The sequence below is a fragment of the Malaclemys terrapin genome, chromosome 3 (assembly GCF_027887155.1).
Source record: "Malaclemys terrapin pileata isolate rMalTer1 chromosome 3, rMalTer1.hap1, whole genome shotgun sequence".
Taxonomy (NCBI): Eukaryota; Metazoa; Chordata; order Testudines; family Emydidae; genus Malaclemys; species Malaclemys terrapin.
Window position 1 is genome coordinate 84,355,283 of NC_071507.1, and position 20,149 is coordinate 84,375,431.

The 20,149-nt window shown below is 42.8% G+C and overlaps 2 protein-coding genes across 5 annotated transcripts in view; both read right to left on the minus strand.

Annotated features, from left to right (window-relative positions):
- The window catches only part of LOC128834811 (uncharacterized), a 46,862-nt gene extending 44,490 nt beyond the window's left edge, over positions 1 to 2,372 (minus strand). Inside the window, exon 1 of the mRNA XM_054023927.1 lies at positions 2,255 to 2,372. Within this exon, the coding sequence (XP_053879902.1) occupies positions 2,255 to 2,300 (46 nt within the window). The 5' untranslated portion in view covers positions 2,301 to 2,372. The remainder of the gene's footprint in view (positions 1 to 2,254) is intronic.
- Positions 2,373 to 13,530: 11,158 nt separating this feature from the next.
- Positions 13,531 to 20,149, minus strand: part of LOC128834119 (C-C chemokine receptor type 6-like) — a 143,718-nt gene continuing 137,099 nt past the window's right edge. For all 4 annotated transcript variants that reach the window (XM_054022631.1, XM_054022630.1, XM_054022636.1 and 1 more), the window contains 2 exons: positions 19,003 to 19,077; positions 13,531 to 17,824 (listed from right to left, as the gene is read on the minus strand). In XM_054022631.1, coding sequence (XP_053878606.1) covers positions 16,739 to 17,824; positions 19,003 to 19,011 — 1,095 coding nt within the window. In that variant the 5' untranslated portion in view covers positions 19,012 to 19,077 and the 3' untranslated portion in view covers positions 13,531 to 16,738. The remainder of the gene's footprint in view (positions 17,825 to 19,002; positions 19,078 to 20,149) is intronic.

Consider the following 20,149-nt stretch of genomic DNA (forward strand, 5'->3'; position numbering starts at 1 on the left):
GATACTGTGGGTACTAAGTGCCCTCTACTTTCACTGCAGCCTCAGCACTTCACAAGGTTCTGTTTAAAATTTCTAATTATTATACCAGTGCATTTTATTAACATTTAAAAGCAATTTCAGAAATAATAGCAGAAGTAGCTCAAGGTGGCTTAAATCACAGCTTTTAAAATCTTTCACAAAGGGAAAATGTATTAAATTACATTGTGTTAAACTAACTTTACAAATATAGCAAATTAATAATTCAGTATTTACTTTGTACTTCTAGTAAAAAATCAGACACATTACACCAGAGGCATGAAACTCATTCAAGGCAGAGAAACAAATTTTACTTGCAGTTATAGGCAGTAGTGGCCAGGATACAAATGTAGACTATATGCTACCCTCAATCCCACCACTGTGAAAATATGTTCCCTTTTCAGGTAACCACTACTTCTACCCTTTGTTTTTCTTCCTTCCCCATTTTCCTTTCTTCCCCTCTCCTCTCTTTCTGCATTTTTCATGTTCTTCCCTCTACATTTCCTTACTTTCAGCAACTCCCAAATACCACGTAGTCTTTTGTGCCTACCTGCACACCAGTTTTGGGCTGAGTGACCCAAGGTGAGAAGTTGTAAATTATCAGGCACCCAGAATATTAACTACTTAGCATTATGTAAATGTAATAACAAAACCCCCCTGTATTTATAATGCAGTATATTGATCACAAATTTCTCTTTATTTTTGTAATAAGATCAAAATTGAATACCATAATGTGAACATTATTAAACTTTCAATCATTTAAATTTTAAATTTAGAAGTCACCAAAAAGTTCTAACGAAGTTATATCATTCATTTTTACACGATTCCCACAAGTTAAACATTGGTTGGGGCTATATGGGACACCACTGGATTGACCCCTCTATAGGTGTTTGATCCTGCCCCAGGGAAGTTAGTGAGAGTTTTATCATTGACTTTCAATGAGAGCAGGATCAAGCCCTACATGCTTTTTTCTAGGAGCCCGCTGAGGTGAGGAGCAGGTAACACCTGCACTAGGTGTACCATTGTGTCTTGCCCCTGCATAGAGGACATAAGGGTGAGGGGGCTGGCCTTCCTTGTGCCCTATTCCTCCCTTGTGCACCTGCCCAGGGCCAGGGGTTAAGCACAATCTGGCCCCAGAGAGTAACAGACCCTTGAGCAATAAACAGTATGAGTTTATAACAGCCAGATAAACTTACAAATCTAACTGATTTTAATAAGATAGTAAAACAAGTGGATGAATAGAAAAGAGAATATAGTGTATTTGGATTTTAGGGTCTTATGAAATCCTAATTAAAAATGTAATGTATACTGGCTCAGCTATGAGCACTAACACATAGCGACTGGATCTCTCCCCAAGTTCCAGTCACTTTATGCTACCCTTTCTGATCAGAATCTAATCACAGCTGCCCAGCACAAAATTGTCCCTAGGCTACTCTAACTTGCATTGGGGATCATAGAAACTGACACTTGAGAATAAAGAGCTGCCATCAGATCCTTAATGACCACCCAATCCTGTGATAAAACGATCTAAGCCTAGGACAGACACTGGTCCATAGGCTGGTAATCATCTGAAGTACTGTGAACAGATCAAAAGGTAATATAGCAATTTACCCATTTAGGGAGGCAGGTGTGTAGTTGGCTGCTGCCAGGGTTGACATTAGAGTCAGGCTTAATTGATATCTTCATTAATAATATAGACGTGAGCGTAAATAACACCTTAATGAAATGTGTAGGTGGTACTACATTAGGAGACAGTCCAAATACCAATGTGGACAGAGAAACGATACAGTGGGGGACCAAAAGTGGTTACCAAAGATTAACAGAAAATTATAAAATAAAATTCAGCTTGCAAAATGTAACACATTTGGGAAAAATAATTTGAAACATACATATTCAATGAGAAGAAGAAAACCGGAAAGCAGTAATTTCATGGGAGACCTAAAGTGGTATTCAATGAAAAAAAAAAATCTTCATATGTCACTGTATTTAACTTTCTAGTCGTTCTCATGCCAAGCATAGGAATATATTAAATACCACAAATATCATGGTAAATTCAAACACCACAATATGACAAAAGGTGATTATTCTTTTTTTAAAGATGATCACTTTAGTGGTAACAGCAGACAGTAAATTAGGTGAGTTTTCAACATGATATGGTATCAAAAAAGATTGATTTAGTTTTGAGCTACCTGCACAGAAACATCAAGCCTTGGTTTCACATTATACATGGATGACCTACCTGTTCGTGACCTACTTGACTGGAAAGTCTCAAGTAAGGAAATCATGTACACACCAAAAGCATTGTGGAATCCACTGACAAGCAAAGAGTGAGTACATGCAGCCAGCACCACAACCCAACCCCAACCCCCATCTGGGGGAGGATAGAAAAATGACGACTCTTTCCGGAGATTATCAGCATTATCATCTTTCTCCAATCTGTGCATGGCATGATGCAGCACAGTACGTATCCTTCTCCCTTTAATCATGACAGGAAATTACGACCTATATAAAATACATTATTTTAGTCTTAAAAAGTAGTTTGATTAAAAATGTACAAACACAAAAGAAAATTAAATAGATTTATAATACTGTACAAAAACAAAATGTCTGTTACTATAGAAATATCTTGTCATGATGACAATGAGAAATAGAAAAAAATCTACTGTCTAAAAATCACACACTAAAATTTCTTAATCATAATATGATTATTTCATGACATCACTATAGAGCAGAGTCAAGGTTTGTTAGGTGCTCTTGTACATTTCTATACCTTAATGTAAGTTTAACCTTAAGTCTCAATTTCCTGGGTTTATATAATTACAATTGCTGCAACTTCTATAACACCTCCTCCTAAACTACTGGTGCTCTCACTGAGTTAGTGTAGGGCTAGCTCTGCTACTGCTGCATCCATCAAAAGGAACCAATGGCACTTTGAAGCAGGGCAGGGAGTTTTTAGAGGCTAGATCCACAGAGTCTAAGGCATTGCCCAATGCAATTCACAGCCCCAAGTGAGGCATGTAGGCTCTCTATATAATGCATGGGGAAAGTTAGGTGCCTACGTTAGCCAGTGGAAAATGTTGAGGAAAGGAGTGGGGACTAAACCCCCTCCCTTCAAAGGTAGCGAGGTGCTTAACTTTAGGGTTTAGGTAGGTACTTCTCTCTTAGGGTGACCAGACAGCAAATGTGAAAAATCGGGACGGGGGTGGGGGGTAATAGAAGTCTGTAAAAGATAAAGACCCAAAAATCGGGACTGTCCCTATAAAATCGGGACATCTGGTCACCCTATTCCCTCTGCTTAGGATTCAAAACCATGAATCCTTCCTGGGTGTTAGGCACCGAAGCCAGCTCAATTTTTCCCACACAAATAAAAAGAGAGCACCACCACATTCCAGTCAATTGGTTAAGGCACTCCGCTGGGATAAGAGAGACCTATTTTCAAATCCCCATTCTGCCTGATTTGAAGTGAAATTGCAAGCTCAAGGGTATGCAGTGGTGTCTCCTGAAAGAAGAGGAAGTCATACTCTGTGGAGAGACATTCTCACTCTCCCTGGGGCCAACGCTTAATTTGTTTTACAAAGCGGCACAGCTCCAACAGGAGGGAATTGAAAGAGACCCACCCAGGAATACCCATTAGGCTGGTGATTAAAGCACTCAGTTGGGAGTGGAGATCTCAGTTCAATTCCCTGCTCCAAATCAGGCAGAGTCTCACACTCCAGGTGAGTGTGGCTACTACAACTCATACCTCAGCTAGCCCCAAAAATTCCTGATCTGCTTGCCCCCAGCTGTCTCGTGCAGGTTAGACATGCTCAGAGCATCCTGATCAGTTGGCAGGGGGGAATAGCCTAATCTGAGAATCCTGCCAGAGTTTAGGTCTGAGCAGCTCAGCAGCATCAGGAATTAGGCAGTTTTGCACATTCCCACCAGCAGAAAGTTAGGGAAACCTAGGGAATTTAGGTGACAGTTGAGCCATGGTTCTGAGGAGCTCAGTAGCACCTAAATGTTGGCTTTAAGCATGTACAGTGGGAGTTAAGCACCTAAGTCCTTTTGTGGATTTAGCTCCAGGTGCTTTCTTTATTGCTCCTCTGACTAAACTGAATGCCAAGAGGAATACAAAGGAAGCAGAAGAAACTCTCCAAGTGTGGTTCTATCCTGAAAATAACTGTAAAAACTCTACTCTCTTATGGCCTAATCCTGAATCTCTCAAATCAATGGATGCAGCTTCAGGTCCTTACTTAACAGATCTGATCTTTGTTAATATTCAGTCACAACTATATCTATTGTTGAAAAAAATAATTTTTTATTACTCTTGCTAATTAGGCTCCATTTTCAAGGCTGCTTGTGCAATCCAAAAGCCTTCAAATTATGTACTCAGGTTGAACTCCGATTCAGTAGCTCCTAGGCTAGGGGAAGGGCCCATAGACAGGGGCAGGCTTGCGCCCACCCACTACCAGGATTCAATAGGTACACTTGGGCAAACAGGCTGTACAGGTGTAAGTAAGGGCAGCATTTGGCCTGCCAGAATTTGTATTAATAGTGGTGATTCAAAAGGCAGAAGGCATGTAGCTTGATTTTCAGATCATATGCTGAGTTTGCATAGTTGGCAGTTAGAAACTCAAATTGTAAACTGAGAAAATTTAATATGAAAATATTGATATAATATATGTGAAACCCCATGATGCCATTTTTACAAAGTCACTTTTAAGAGTACAAACCACTTTTAGAACTGCAGCTGAAGAGGATGAAAATTAAAGCACTGTCTCCAAAGAATTCTCTCTGCATCACTCCAGACTGGGGGGAAGCCAGGAGAAGATGCCCCAGCAGTTCCAGGGACTTCAGAGGTAACATTTTTGCTTCTTACCTAGCCTGCAGGAAGTAGCAGTTAAAATGCAAAAAGAACGAGGAGTACTTGTAGCACCTTAGAGACTTAGAGCCACAAGTACTCATTGTTCTTTTTGCTGACACAGACTAACAGGCTACTACTCTGAAACCAGCGATTGCAGTAATTGCTTATTAAACACTTGATTCAAAGTCTGCTGAAGTCAATAGGATTCTTTCCATTCACTTCAATGGAAACTGAATCAGGCCATACTTGGGGTACATTTTAAATAAAGTAGCTAATTTTACAAGATATGCAATGCTGCAGTAAGACTGTGTTTTTGTATCAAAGCTGGATGGGAAAACAGAAAGGAAAGAAAGAAAAAATAAAGAAGGGAAGGAAGGAAAAACAGAATAAGAGGATAAAGTGGGGGCAGAAACAGAGAAAAAGAATCAGGCTGGTAGCTTAAGACCTGTTGAAATGAACCTACCCTTAAAATGTAGATCTTCCCATTTGAAAGGCATTTTGGGGTAGGTGAAAAAGCCTGACTTCCACAGACAGATCTTGAGAACTAAGAAAATTGCAAACGAGTGCCCCTTGTGAAGTCTCTTGCAAGAAGTACCTCCTTTAGATTCCCATACATTTTTACCTTTATTTCCTCTATATTTGATATGCCAATGGCTTAAGTCTCTTCAATATTTTGCTATCTTTGACTTTTATGAGATAATACTATTCACAAGTCATACTTTCATATTGTAGCTATCAGTTATATTCAAGACAAAAACCATAAGAACCTGAAACTAACTACAGAAAGCTGCCTATTCAGGAGCAGATTGAATTAATTTCATAACCCATTTGAGCTTTTTTTAACCTTTCCCTCACCTTATTCCTTTCAGAGGCAGATAGGTCACCTCTGGGATACTTACCTAACTGTACCTCCAAGGGATTTGTTAAGGGATCTTTGTACCAGAACAATCAGTAAATCAAGCCACCTACCTAATCTAACTTGCTCACAGACAATTCATTTATCTTTGGTTAATTTGAGAACACTCTTCATCAGAAAAATATGGAGAATGTGAGACTCTTACATACAATTTGTTCTTTTCTCCTGTTTGCTAAATGGTCGATTTGTTTCTTTTCCTAGGGGAGGAGTAGGTAGATTTCAGTCTGAATCTGGGGAGCAAAGCTTATTTTATTTCTCCTTACTCTCTTCACTCCAGATGCCCCTTACCTATGTTAATTATTATAATTCATGGGCTCTGCAGTGTAATTATTACTTTGTATTATGTACACTACAGCTGCCTGCACCACGGCCTGGAGCATCCCAAACCATGGACGAAGAGGCAGCAACTGTGAAAGAAGAGTTACTGTCAGTCTCTCTCTGGACCTGTCTAGCTGACAATGACGCTCCTTGCATCCTATAATCCCTTACGCCCCCCTCCCCCACACGTTTCTCCGACCGCCCCCCCCCGCCTTCTCCTCCCCCCAAATCACTCATCACCCCTCCCCATAACTACGACTCACCTATCATCACCCCTCCCACTCCCCAGAGCCCTGCCCCGCCCCCACACATCACCCCTTCCCCAGAGTCCTCCTCTTCGCCACCCATCGCCCCTCCCCACAGCCATGCGGCTCCCCCGCCCCTTCCCCAAAGCCATGCCCCGCATCACCCCTCCCCCCACACACCGCTCTACGGCCGCTCCCCTGGAAGAAATGGAGGTGACGCTGCCGCCGCCGTTATTCCCCAGCAGGCCGGGGGCGGGGCCGAGCCAGGCGCGCGGGTGGGGCTGGGGGGGGGTGGAACCACCACCGTGAGGCGCACGCGGCCCCCACTCCAACTCGGGAGGGGGCAAGTGGGAAGCGCGCTGGGGGTGTGGCCGGGACCTGATTCCCTGAGGGGCGGGGCAGAGATAGCTGGGGGAGGGGCCTGAGGGATGTGGGAGGCAGATCGTGGCACTTGGGCGCTGCTTCGCTGAGCAGCTGGGTAGGTGCCGTGTGCCCGTGGGGGTCGCCCTTCCCCGGGTCCCTGCGTATGGTAGCGGTGGCGCACCAGGGAGTCCACCGGGCCTGGAACTACTCTGCAAAGTAACCGGGGCCAGGCTCGGGAGCTACCCGCAGGGCTGCCAGGCGGCCTCCCGCCCCAATTGAAATACCCAGTGGTACAAGTAGAAATCATTTCTTCCCCGTACTGCACTCACGGGAGGGACACAAGGGGGGCATGTGACTTCCTCACGTGACCTTCCATGTTAGGGTTGCCATACGTCCTCTTTTTCCCGGACACGTCCGGCTTTTCGGCACTCAAACCCCCGTCTGGGGGGAATTGCCAAAAAGCCGAACATGTCCAGGAAAATGGCGGCTCTGCTCCTCCCCTGACTCTTCGGCTCTGTTTAAGAGCCGAGCTGCCCGAGCGCTATGGGCTTCAGGCAGCCCCCTTGCCTCCAGACCCCAGCCTCCGGCCAGGCACTTCTCCTCCCGGGCTCCGGCGGCGCAGGGTCCGGAGGCATGGGGGCTGCCCGAAGCCAGTAGCGCTGGGGCAGCTCGGCTCTTAAACAGAGCTGAAGAGTCAGGGGAGGAGCAGAGCCTCCGGCCGCAGCGGCTCGAAGCCCAAGTGCTACCGGCTTCACGGTTTGTCAGGCAGCCTCCAGACCCTGCGCCCCCAGCTGGGCGCTTCCCCTCCCGGGCTCCAACTGCACTGGGGAAGTGCCGGCCGGGGGCGCAGGGTCTGGGGGCTGCCCGGCAAACTGTGAAGCCGGTAGCGCTCGGGCAGCCCTTTCCGCATGGCTGGAAGTGGGAGGGAGGAGGGGCGGAGTTAGGGTGGGGAAGGGGCGGGGCTAGGGCGGGGCTGGGGAATGGGCGGGGTCAGGACCCATGGAGGGTCCTCTTTTTTTATTTGCTAGATATGGTAACCCTACTCCATGTATCAGAGGGGTAGCCATGTTAGTCTGAATCTGTAAAAAGTCACAGAGGGTCCCAAGCTTATGCTCCCAATACTTCTGTTAGTCTTAAAGGACTTGCATCTGAAGAAGTGAGGTTCTTACCCACGAAAGCTTATGCTCCCAATACTTCTGTTAGTCTTAAAGGTGCCACAGGACCCTCTGTGACTTCCTACTCCATGTGACTCTTCCCAGGGCCCCCACACTCTCCCCGTCCCTGTTTATATAGAATATGGAAGTTGGGTGAGGAGTCTTTTCAGCATATGTATGACTTATTAAAAGACAAATTTTAAGTAGAACTATATCCTAAACTGCTTTATGGTATCGTACCCAAACATTGCATTTCAAGAGGGATTCAACTTCCTTTATAGGAACAGGTTTCAGAGTAGCAGCCGTGTTAGTCTGTATCCGCAAAAAGAACAGGAGTACTTGTGGCACCTTAGAGACTAACAAATTTATTAGAGCATAAGCTTTCGTGGACTACAGCCCACTTCTTCGGATGCATACTCCTGTTCTTTTTATAGGAACAGACTCCTGAAACTTTTACCCCAAAAAGTGCTCCATAGTCATGCAAATAGTCCCATTGTTGTCAATGGAATTGATCAAATGATGAAGGGTTTGCAGGATTAGGTTCCAAGTTTGTAAATTGTTCTGGAGGAAACTGACAATGCCTGAACTCTCAGATGAGAAGGAGCTTCATTCGAATAAAGGTGGGCAAATGTGTGATAAATCTTAGCTCCGTTGCTAAGATTAGGAATATATTTTCAGCAAAGTTCTTGGCAGATTCCTGAGGCAGCTGGCTGGTTTAAGGCTGTCAGTGTCTGGCATTATAATCTTCACTTATAGTTCTCTCACCCACAAAGCTGGAAAATGAGGCATTTGTTTTCTTTGTTTTGCTGCTCCAGTTCCAGTTAACAAAATGCATGTTAGACTAGTTTAGCTGCAAAGAGGAATTTTAGATACACCAGGGACAACACCTGATTCCCATCAGGTTGCAGAACTGGGCTGACATCAGAATCCAAACATCCTCTGGTCAGTTCAAGCAGAGGCATTCCTGTAATGATTCGGACTTGATGTGATGCAGAATGGATGTCATGGATCATCCAGACCAATGGGGAGAAACATAATAAAAAACACTGTTTAAACAATTTCCGTCCCCCCCACCCCTCCTTTCTTGAGGACTCCTGACCAGTTTAACAGCACAATACGTATGCTAACAAGCTTAAACAAAGCCTTCGTTTAAGTTGGTTAGCATACGTATTGTGCTGTTAAAGCCATATAAAGAATGAATGTCCTTCCCAGCTGCGTTCTGCTCCTTTAAGAAGCAGAGTGCAGCCCCCCCCCAAGGGGGAGGGGGCTAGCCCCAAGTCTTTCCTGTACCCCGTACCCACTAAAAATCTCTTGCCGGTACTGCGTACTGGAGGGTACCGCCCTATTTGCACCCCTGGAAATACCCCTCCTCCCTAATGTACAGACAGCTCCCTGCAGCACAGGGAGTCTCTGCTTAGTGCCCGCATACCTGGCTGGGTGTTCTCGGATGCCTGGTGCTTGTTAGCGGTAGGGGACGTGGTTACAGACGCTATAAAGGAGCTGATCCTTTTGCATAAAGACACTTTTTTCTATGTTCAGTCCTAGGGCATCACGTCCAGGAGACAGACAATGTTGTCTGCTTTGTCAGCGGCCCTCACGTTTCACTCACTACATATCAGACATTGAGTAAGGTAATGAGGGCAAACCGTGAGTAAGAGTGTAAGGAGGACATGGAAAATGTCATTCTTGAGGTGCTATCAACAGCCCAATCAAGTGTAGCAGAACGTGTTTTTTTGCACGGGACTTCTGCTTTAAGTGCGGGTAGTGTAGCAGGCACTAGCAAGATTGCTAAGAAATCTCCAATTAATCTCACTTTCCATATATTTGAGACAAAAGCCAACATTTTCAAACCTGGGTTCCTAAAGGTAAACTTAAAAGCAGCTTGATTTTCAGTAGTTTGAATCATTCACGTCAATAGAAGTTATGACTCCTTTTTTTCCCCTGATGCCTAAATGATAGATTTGGGAGTTTAATTGAAGGCGCCCAGATTTGAAAATTTTGGCCAAAGGTTCCACTTCTACTTTTATTTAAACTCAGATTGGCTTCAAAGAGAGCAGGATTGGGTCCCGCAGGAATTTATCAAATCACTTTGTTGATGGGGAGTGTTTCATTCACTTTTATTTCTTTATTATGGCTGAGTCAATAAAGTGATAAGTATAATGATAAAATCCTGGAGTTTGTTATTCCTGTGGCTTTTATTTTTCCTTTTGATTAATAGTGTGTGTGTGGGTGGGGAGGGGGTTCAATACAAAAAAGAACAGTACAGGAAGTTATACAACAAAAAACTATTAGCAAAGGAAAACATGAATGATGCCTCACCAATCTATAAGAATTCTTTGAGGGTGTCAGCAAGCATGTGGACAAGCATGATTTAGTTGCTATAGTGTACTTGGACTTTCAGAAAGCCTTTGACAAGGTCCCACAACAAAGGCTCTTAAGCAGAGTAAGCAGTCATGATTAAGGCTGCGAGTTTGTCACAGAGGTCACGGAAGTCACGAATTCCGTGACTTTCAGGGACCGCCATGACTTCTGCAGCCGCCAGTGTGGCTGGCCCGGGGGTTGCCTGAAGAGTTCGGGCAGCCCCTGGGCCAGCTGACCTGGCCACTGCTAGAGCAGTCTTGGGCCATCGCCCCCTTCGCTTCCCGCCCCTCAGCAGCAGGATTTTGAGAGCATGTGGAAGGGGACTCAGGGCTGGGGGTTCGGTGCAGGTGGGGATGAGGCGGCCTGTGGGCGGCGCTTACCTTGGGAGGCTCCCTGGAAGCGGTGACATCCCCCTCCCTCAGCTCCTAGCAAACGGCTTTGCACACTGCCTCTGCCCGCAGGCACCGCCCCCGCAGCTCCCATTGGCTGTGGTTTCCAGCCAATGGAAGCTGTGGAGCCAGTGCTTGGGCAGCGCACAGAGCTAGGAGCTGAGGGAGGGACATGTTGCCACTTCCTGGGAGCCACGAGGAGCTGGATAGGGAGCCTGCCAGCCCCGCCAACCCCTTCACCCCCCAGCATCAGCGGTGGCCCCCCCCGCACACACACACACTAGTGAGGTCCAGGGCCACCCCTCCCCAAGCACCATGGCGTCCCCCAGGCTGCCGCCCTGCCCCCTCAAGATTTAGTCAGGGGTATATAGTACAAGTCACAGACAAGGTGGTCATGGGTTGTGAATTTTTGCTTATTGCCTGTGACCTGAACATGACTTTTACTAAAAATACCCATAACTAAAACTTAACTTTAATCATGAGCTAAAAGGGAAGGACTTCTCATGCATCAGTATCTGGTTAAAAGGTAGGAAACAAAAGATAGGAATAAATGGTCAGTTTTCAGAATGGAAAGTGGTCAGTAGTGAAGTTCCCCCAGATATGTACTGGTACCGGTGCTGTTCAATATATTCATAAATGATCTGGAAAAGGGGTAAACAGTGAGGTGATGAAGTTTGCAGATGATACTAAATTACTCAAGATAGTTACGTCCAAAGCTGACTGAAGAGGTACAAAGGCATCTCACAAAACTGGGTAACTGAGCAACAAAATGGCAGATGAAATTCAATGTTGATAAGTGCAAAGTAATGCACCTTGGAAAACATAATCCTAACAATACATACAAAATGATGAGTTCTAAATTAGCTATTACCATTCAAGAAAGAGACCTTGGAGTCATCATGGATAATTTTCTGAAAACATCTGCTTAATGTGAAGCAGGAGTCAAAAAAGCTAACAGAATGTTAGAAACCATTAAGAAAGGAATAGCTAATAAAACAGAAAATACCATAATGCCACTATATAAATCCATGGTATGGCCACACCTTGAATACTAAGTGCTGTTCTGGTTTCCCCATCTCAGAAATGATGTGTTAGAATTAGAAAAGGTACAGAGAAAGACAACAAATCTGATTAGGGGTGTTGGACTCATGTTCCATACAAGGAATGATTAAAAAGACTGGGACTGTTCATCTTAGAAAAGAGATAACTAAGGGGGGGATAGGATAGAGGTCTATAAAATCATGAATGGTGTGGAAAAAGTGAGTAGGGAAGTGTTATTTACCCCTTTATATAACACAAGAATCGGGGGTTACCTCATGAAATTATTAGGCAGCAGGTTTAAAATAAACATAAGGCAACATTTTTTCACACAACACAGTCTACCTTTGGAACTCATTGCCAGAGGATGTTGTGAAGGCTAAAAGTATAACTGGGTTAAAAAAAGAATTAGATAAGTTCATGGAGGATAGGACCATCAATGGCTGTTAGCCAACATGGTCAGGGACACAACCCCATGCTCCAGGTGTCCCAAAACCTCTGACTGCCAGAAGCAGGGACTGGAGGAACGATGGATCACTCAACAATTTCCCAGTTCTGTTCATTCCCTCTGAAAGACAGGATACTGGGTTAGATGGACCACTGGTCTGACCCAGTATTGGCATTCTTACGTTTTTATAACGATGAAGATACATACGTGATAACGGCACTGTGACTTCTGGGTGGCTTGCAGTTTGTATGCTGCTTATCAAGCACCTAAGTATGTATTTTTGTTACTTCCCCTTGACCACTGTGTAAAAACATCTTTGAAACAAACTATGATCCATTTATTTAGCTGGCTGGCAACGAATATAGCATTGAGTTCTATAGATTTTGTGTACTCTATTTAGTGATGCCTTCAGCTTCTAATATGCTAATCACTAGGCTCCAGATCATTCCCACTGGCAGGAAACCCCAAAAAAGTTTCTTCCAATTTTTTTCTGTTGAGGGGGTAGAGTTTAAACACAGTCACACAAAATTAAGCACACAAACCCTGCAGGATTCCTTGAGAATTGTGCAGATTTTGGTGGTCCTGTGGAGCACAGCTTCATCTGCATGGAGGCTCTGTGTCTCTACACCTGCTCCAGGACCTTCCCCCATTCACTCAGACTCGCTGGCAGCAAAGTTTCTCCTGCCAGCAACTATCCTCAGAACTATTTTAAAATGGAGAGCCTAGGGAAGGGATAATGTGTGTCTACTCAGTCTTTGCACTCCTACTGCCTTGTTGCTTGCAGATCCCCAGTCCTGTCCTCTGTGGTCAGGGGACAGTGTCAAAGTCTGTCCACCTCTCATTCCTACCCCACCTCACCTCCATACTGACTGGAGCAGATCCGGAGGGTCTCCTCTGCACAGGGGTCACAGAGATAAAACAGGATTGGAAGTGCTTCCTCAAGTCCTCTATCATTTCAAAATCAACACTCATACGCCACAATTTAATAATATGCAAACCATCGTGGGATTTGTGTGAAGAAAAGCACACAAAATTCAATAAGGAGCTAAGTTCCCTCTAAGCTGCGCGCCTGAACAGCAGGCTATCAAGGGCCGTACAGGCGGGAGAGGCACTTCTCCCCCAGCCCTGGAGCTGCCGCGGCTGACAAGAGGCACCTCTCCCCCGGTCCCACCTCTCCCTGGGGGGAGCCCTCTCTCCCCGCCGCAGCCCTGAGGCAGCCTGCATCCCAAACCCCTCATCCCCAGCCCCACCCCAGAGCCCACATCCCCAGCCAGAACCGTCACCCCCTGCACCCAACCCTTTGGCCTTGAGCCCCCGCACACATCCCAAACCTCTCGGCCCCACCCCCGCCACTTATCACTTCCATATTGGTGCACATAACAAAATTCATTCCACACATGGATGTAAAAAATTAGACAGAATATTGATAAGGAGTTTATCTTTTTTAATATACACAGAATATGAACTATAATAAGCATATTTTATTTATCCAGGTTTTTCAAACACTACCTAGGAAATCTGTTACAGTTCCATTTTCATTTGCAAAAATCATAGAAGTAATATTAAACACATTTTAAATGATATTTTCTACTATAAACAGCAAAATACAGTTCAAAACTTGTGTCTAGTGATAGGGGAAGGAGGAAACATTGAATAGGCTTTATAATAGAGCTTTTAAAATGAATGAGGAATTTTCAATGTAATCAAGTGACCCTGTTTCAGCTATTTAACATTAGGATAATGAAGACGGAACTGTATTATTTTTCTGCCAATCTGTTATCAAACTTCTATTTGCTGGAATTTCTACTAGTAAGAATGCTTTGCTATTTATAGGTAAATCTATCCATCTATCTATCTATCTATATAATATTCTCCTACCAATCCCGTTATATATAGAATATTTGTATTTTTGTATCATGTTTGTATAATTTACAGTTAATTAACAATAAAAGCCAGATCTAATTTCCAAATTTGAGAGATAGTCAGAAAAATCAGACTGATGTCTATAAAATCATGACTGGTGTAGAGAAAGTAGATAAGGAAGTATTGTTTACTATTTCTGATAACACAAGAACTAGGGGTCACCAAATGAAATTAATAGGCAGTGGGTTTAAAACAAATAAAAGAAAGTATTTTTTCACACATCACACAGTCAACCTGTGGAACTGCTTGCCAGAGGATGTTGTGAAGGCCAAAACCATAACAGGGTTCAAAAAAGAACTAAATAAATTCATGGAGGATAGGTCCATCAATGGCTATTAGCCAGGATGGGCAGGAATGGTGTCCCTACCCTGTTTGCCAGAAGCTGGGAAATAGCAACAGGGGATGGATCATTTGAACTGTTCTGTTCCTTCCCTCTGGGGCACCTGGCACTGGCCACTGTCGGAAGACAGGATACTGGGCTAGATGGACCTTCGGTCTGACCCAGTATGGCCATTCTTATGTTCTTAAGAAAAAAATAGACTTAACATTTATATCTGAAAATCTCAAACTACTTTACAAACATTGATGAATTGCTCCAATGAGAACAGTCCCCATGTAACATGTCCCATCTGTGTTCTCCCTCAGTACCCCATCAGCACCAGCGGTACAGCTCTTGGCCCTGTCATGCTGCCACTGGCAGGCACTCTGCTGGCTCCAATCTGCTTCCCCCTTCTGCAGCCAGTTAAAATCATGCAAGGGTAGTTACTCTGCCAAAGCCAAAACTTATACTGATCTGAGAAAGGAACGGTCCATATGCAGAAACTATTCCCCAGACACCTATGGGGATCTAGCTAGTCACTTCCCCATATTTCAGCTGTTCTGCAAAGGAGCTGTGCTTGTAGAGATTGAAGCAAAGCAGTTGCTTCTGCCCACTACCCTCCATTTCAGACTGAAATTGATTGCCTGCTACACTTCAGAACCAAAATCATTCCCTCAAAGATTCCAAGCTCCTGTCTAGAATATTCTCCTACCAATCCCGTTTATGAAGGGGTGAGACTTCTTCTCTAGTTCTCTTCTGACCTCTGTTACAATTTTATGAGCTCCCATAACAAACAGAACTTTTAATTAACTAAACAGAAGTATTAAAGAAACTCTAACAACCATTTTAAGGTAGCTGTGCTATTTACATATTTTTCTGAGTGTTGTGCATAATTTAAAAGATCAGTTAACTTCCATCCTGAATCTTTATTGCTGAAATCTTGTGTAAATATAAAATGTGAAAAAAGCTAAATTACATAACAGATGTATCCCAGTTTAATGCTGGATCATGATTAGGTTGTACTGTATGCCTCCAGCACTGACTAATAATCCTTATAGTTTATCGTATAGGTATTCAAGGTTTATTCATAACGGGTCAAATACTGAAGTCCTTACTCAGTATTAACTCTGGCAGACTTTACATTGCAGTCAATGAGCCAAATTCTGCTCTCAATCATATCAATTTCTGAAGTCTGTGGAGTTACTCCAGATTTGCATCAGTTTAGCAGGTAGCACAATTGAGCCCAACAGGAATTTTAATGACTAATAAGTTCTGAGAAAAGACTTCAGGATTTTTCTCCATGTCACTGTTTGTCCAATAAAATAAAATAAAATATCAGAGTATCAAGTGAGCCAAATACTGCCCTGTTAGTCCATCTTCAATGAAAAACAGAAAGCACTCATGTGAATTTAAAATTTCATTTAATAAAGCAAATAGAAAAATATTCAGAGTGGTGTCTTGGCCTTTCTCAAGGACAAATTTACAAAATGGTCAGTTTCAGAGGAGTCTACAACCTGAAGTTCCACTGCCAAATCAGGAAAATATCTCTTCTCAAATAAACCTTATTTTCTGTTCCACAGATGATAAAAACTGAGGAGATGTTACAAAACCTTTCAGTGTGTATTTTAAAAATATATATACTATTCCCTTCAGTAGCCATGCTAGTATTGGCTCTGGACAATTCAAGAAGGCACAACTATATAGGGAGGCAGCAGTCAGTAGTTAGGGCACTGGACTGCACGGGGACTCAGGAGACCATTCTACCACAGACTTGTTATGTGACCTTGAGCATGTCCCTTCCCATTCTCTATCTGTCTTGGCTATTCAGAATGCAAGCTCGGTGGTGTGGGGACTGTCTCTTACTATGTGTATGTACAATGCTAGCACAAAGGGGTCCCAGTCTTAGTTAGGACCTCGAGACACTACTGCAATATAAATAATGAATAATAACATAAGTATAAATGGAGTTGGGCTGGTGGTGAATTTGTCCTTTTGATTCTTTAAAAATTTGTTGTTACTCTTTTAAAATTGTTGTTATAATATGAGATAGCTGAAATGAGCCCTGTTTTAAAACCAAAATACCAAGGAAATGTTCAAATTAAACTTGCAATTTTTCATTAGAATCAAGGAAGTTGCTTGATAAATTTATCTCTCTGGAGAATTCTAAGTGCCTGTATTTGAAAACAGCATAAGCATTAGCTAGACGGTGATTAATACGAGTTTTCCATAGTCGTGTCATTCTTCTGTTTATGTTAATTGTTTTGATGGAGGGTGCTGTAGATCATAGAAACTACTCTTTAGGTTGTAGGAAAGTCAAAATCACTAGCTGTGACATGAATAATGAGATTGGTTTGGATTTTTGGATGAATATAATCAAAGCTCCTTCATAATAATATTGAAGTTATATTACATAGTAAAGGATGACACATTGTCACTCATAATTTCACTTGTCTGCCTTGAGTGATAGGTATCAGAACTTATCCTTGAACTCTTGGTCTTGTATTTCTTGTATCTCGGGCACCACAGATCCTTCATCATATTCACAAAGTAACTTCTAAATTTCACCCCAATAAAAGCGTAGAGCACTGGGTTCAAACAACAATGGAAGAAGGCCAGGGCTTCTGTAATGTACTTCGTAAAGGCTATTTGCTTTTCACTATCACACAGTTTATTCAATTTACCCATATTTATGGCAGTCACAAGAAGAACCATGTTATATGGTACTTGACAAATCAGGAAAACAATCACAATTAATACAATCAGACATATTGCTTTGTTTCTTTTGGAATTCTGAGCTTTCACCAAGGTTTTGACAATGAATGCATAGCAAAATACCATAAACAGCAGAGGGATAAAAAATCCAAATAGAAGTTGCATACCCAGCAGCAATAATTTCAACGTAGTGCCTTTTGTCTCACTATTGGATCTGTGTTCACAAATCTCATTTGTTTCATTGACGGAGTGGCTGTAGCTTTGACTGAATATGAAAGTGGAACTGGAAATTAAAATTGATGATACCCATACAGCCAAACAGATCAGTTTACTGTATGTTAGCGTTCTAGCCCGAAGTTTAAATGACTTTGTTGCCTGTACAATAGCAATGTATCGGTCCATACTGATAAAGGCCAAGAGCAGCATACCACAATTGAAGTTGATTGCATAAATACCTCTGGTAATTTTGCATATGAAGTCACCAAAGATCCATTTATCAGCAGCATAATTCACTGCCCAGAATGGAAGAGTGAGAACAAACAATATGTCTGCTATGGCCATGTTAAAGAGGTATATATCTGTCATAGACTTGGGTTTTTTATATAAAGCAAAGGTCATTACTACAAAGATGTTACCCACTAAGCCCAAGACACATATAATTGAGTATGCAATTGGCAAAAATACTTTTGTGAAGTTTCTGACTTCCCTCTTGTCACATGGTGATGTAATTTTGTCATAATCAAATGTATAGTCTAGATATTCTGTGTAGTTGGGTTCTACCTGCAAAAACAATACAGCCAGTTAGTGTAAACATTAGTGCTCATTTCTGCAAGTTCTCTCTATTGCGTAAACAATGGAGAATTGATGGTATGAGACATAAAGGATCAAATTGTGCTTTAGATACATCCTGGTGTCTCAATAAAAGTAATGGAAATATTTGGCCCCAACAGTGTTTGAAAGTTAAGCATACAAATACTACTCCCAGTCACTTTTCTTTCAAATCAACCTTTTCCTCATCATCTTGACTAGCAAAATCCTTGTGCACTCCAGTGATATGCTGTCAAAACTCTAACAAAGGGCTCCCTCAGAAATGTTCTTCTTCAGTTGGTGATACACACAACGTTCTCTAAATAAAATTCTCTCTCCCCCACTGCGTACTTGCACAGAGCACAGCTCAGACAATCCAGATCTTTATTGTCTCCTCCAGCATTAGTTCTTTCCCACAACTGTGAAAATACACTTTTTCAACAGAAGAAGAATTTTCTCAAAGTGACAGAAGTGTTTGAAGGAATCTGGAGAACAGCTGAAAAATAACTCAGAGACTTTAAGGTCAGAAGGGACCCTCATGATCATCTAGTCTGACCTCCTGCACATTGCAGGCCACGGAACCTCACCCACCCACTCCTGTGATAGACCCCTAACTGCTGGCTGAGTTACTGAAGTCCTCAAATCATGGTTTAAAGACTTCAAGTTACAAAGAATCCACCATTTACATAACACAGACCCTAACCTTGAATGTTGTTTTACCATATTTACAAGGCTTTCTTCTAGCATAGTGTATTTTTATTGTTTTTCTTGCGCTTTAGCAATGTTACTAGGAGCCAATGAAATATCAGCATTCTTTCTAGCATTCAAATTAGTGCTGTACTCCTTGTAGTGTTGTTCATTGAGTTCCTGGAAATATGGTGGCCAATGAGCATAATAAAATCGTAACTGAAGTTATTGAACTATAAGTGGGGGAGATAGTCTTCTGGAATAGTCCACAGAACTTTATATGAAAACTTCAGCAGGATATCCAGTGACAACACAGTCTATGAAACATCACATCATCACAAACAACTCTCATTAGCCAATCACTTCCAAGGTCATGACAATTTGTCCAGCACTTCATAGAACTGCCAATTCCAAATCAACTGTTTCACTGGTATATTAATACACTTCACCAATACACTGCTTACCCCATCCATTTTGGTGATATGCTTCTTCTAATGAGAAAAGAATTGGTGAGGACAGTTCTGGTATCCTCGGAGTCCCTGTGCAGGAGGGAAGTGGATTGGATTAGGAGAGCAAAACAGGAAGTGTCAAGAGATCAAAACAAGAAATATGCAGCAACAGAGAAAACTAAGACTAACAAAATTCATCAAAATATATTGTTTTCACTGAGATGTTCTGGTTTTGATGAAGTCTTTTTTGAAAAGGTAGGAAGTTTTTTAAGGCAGGGGAAAGTGAGTCTTATACAGTATTCTAGAGCCTGGTGGTTAGGGCCTTGGCCTGTGATGTAGGAGACTCAGGTTCAAGTTCCTGCTCTGCCAGATTCAGAATGATCTGGGATTAAAAAACTCTGCTGGGGAGCAGGGACTTGAAACTGGGGTCTCCCACACCACAGGCCAGTGCCCTACCCATGCACTCTCCCTTGATGTTTGTGAAAATGTTTGAAAGGTTTTGCTTTCATGCCAATGCAGAACAAAAATTAATTTCAACACCTCAGCAAGTTGCCGCAAAACAGAATTGTTCTCTGATCAACTGTATTTGAAGGTGATAGTAATGTTGAACTGAAATTGAGAGTGTTTCTGTTGGTGAGGAAGAGCGGTAGTGGACTAACACTTGGAGACTGTGTTAACCTACGATTTCTTTGCTTTTCAGTATTTGCATTGTTGTGAGGAAACACACACAGTCAACCTTAACTCTAATTTAACAAGCTTTTTTTGTTTAGGAATTATTTGGGTTTAAAAAAATGTGCATATGGAGCTGTGGGGACTGCAGACTCATTTGTGAAGTGGCTGGAGAGAGGCTCTCTGTGAGTGGGACTGAGGAGATGGTCTTCTCTGTTCAGACTTGGCACGCCCATTAGAGAAAGCTTTAACCAGTGCTCCAACTTCCTTTGCCTGCTGCTCAAAGTTTTAGTTGTGAAGCTGCAGGAGCCGAAGCCTGAAAAGGTTTGAGCACCTGGTGGAGGAAGCTTGAATACCATTTAAAGCTCTTTCTTGAGAGTATAAAGTTTCAAACCAAGCAGATGTGATTGTTTAACAGGCTCCATTGTTTCCCCAGCTCTGCTTCCTGGCCAGCTCCACTCTCAAGACCCTCGGACAGTCTCTATCTGCTCCT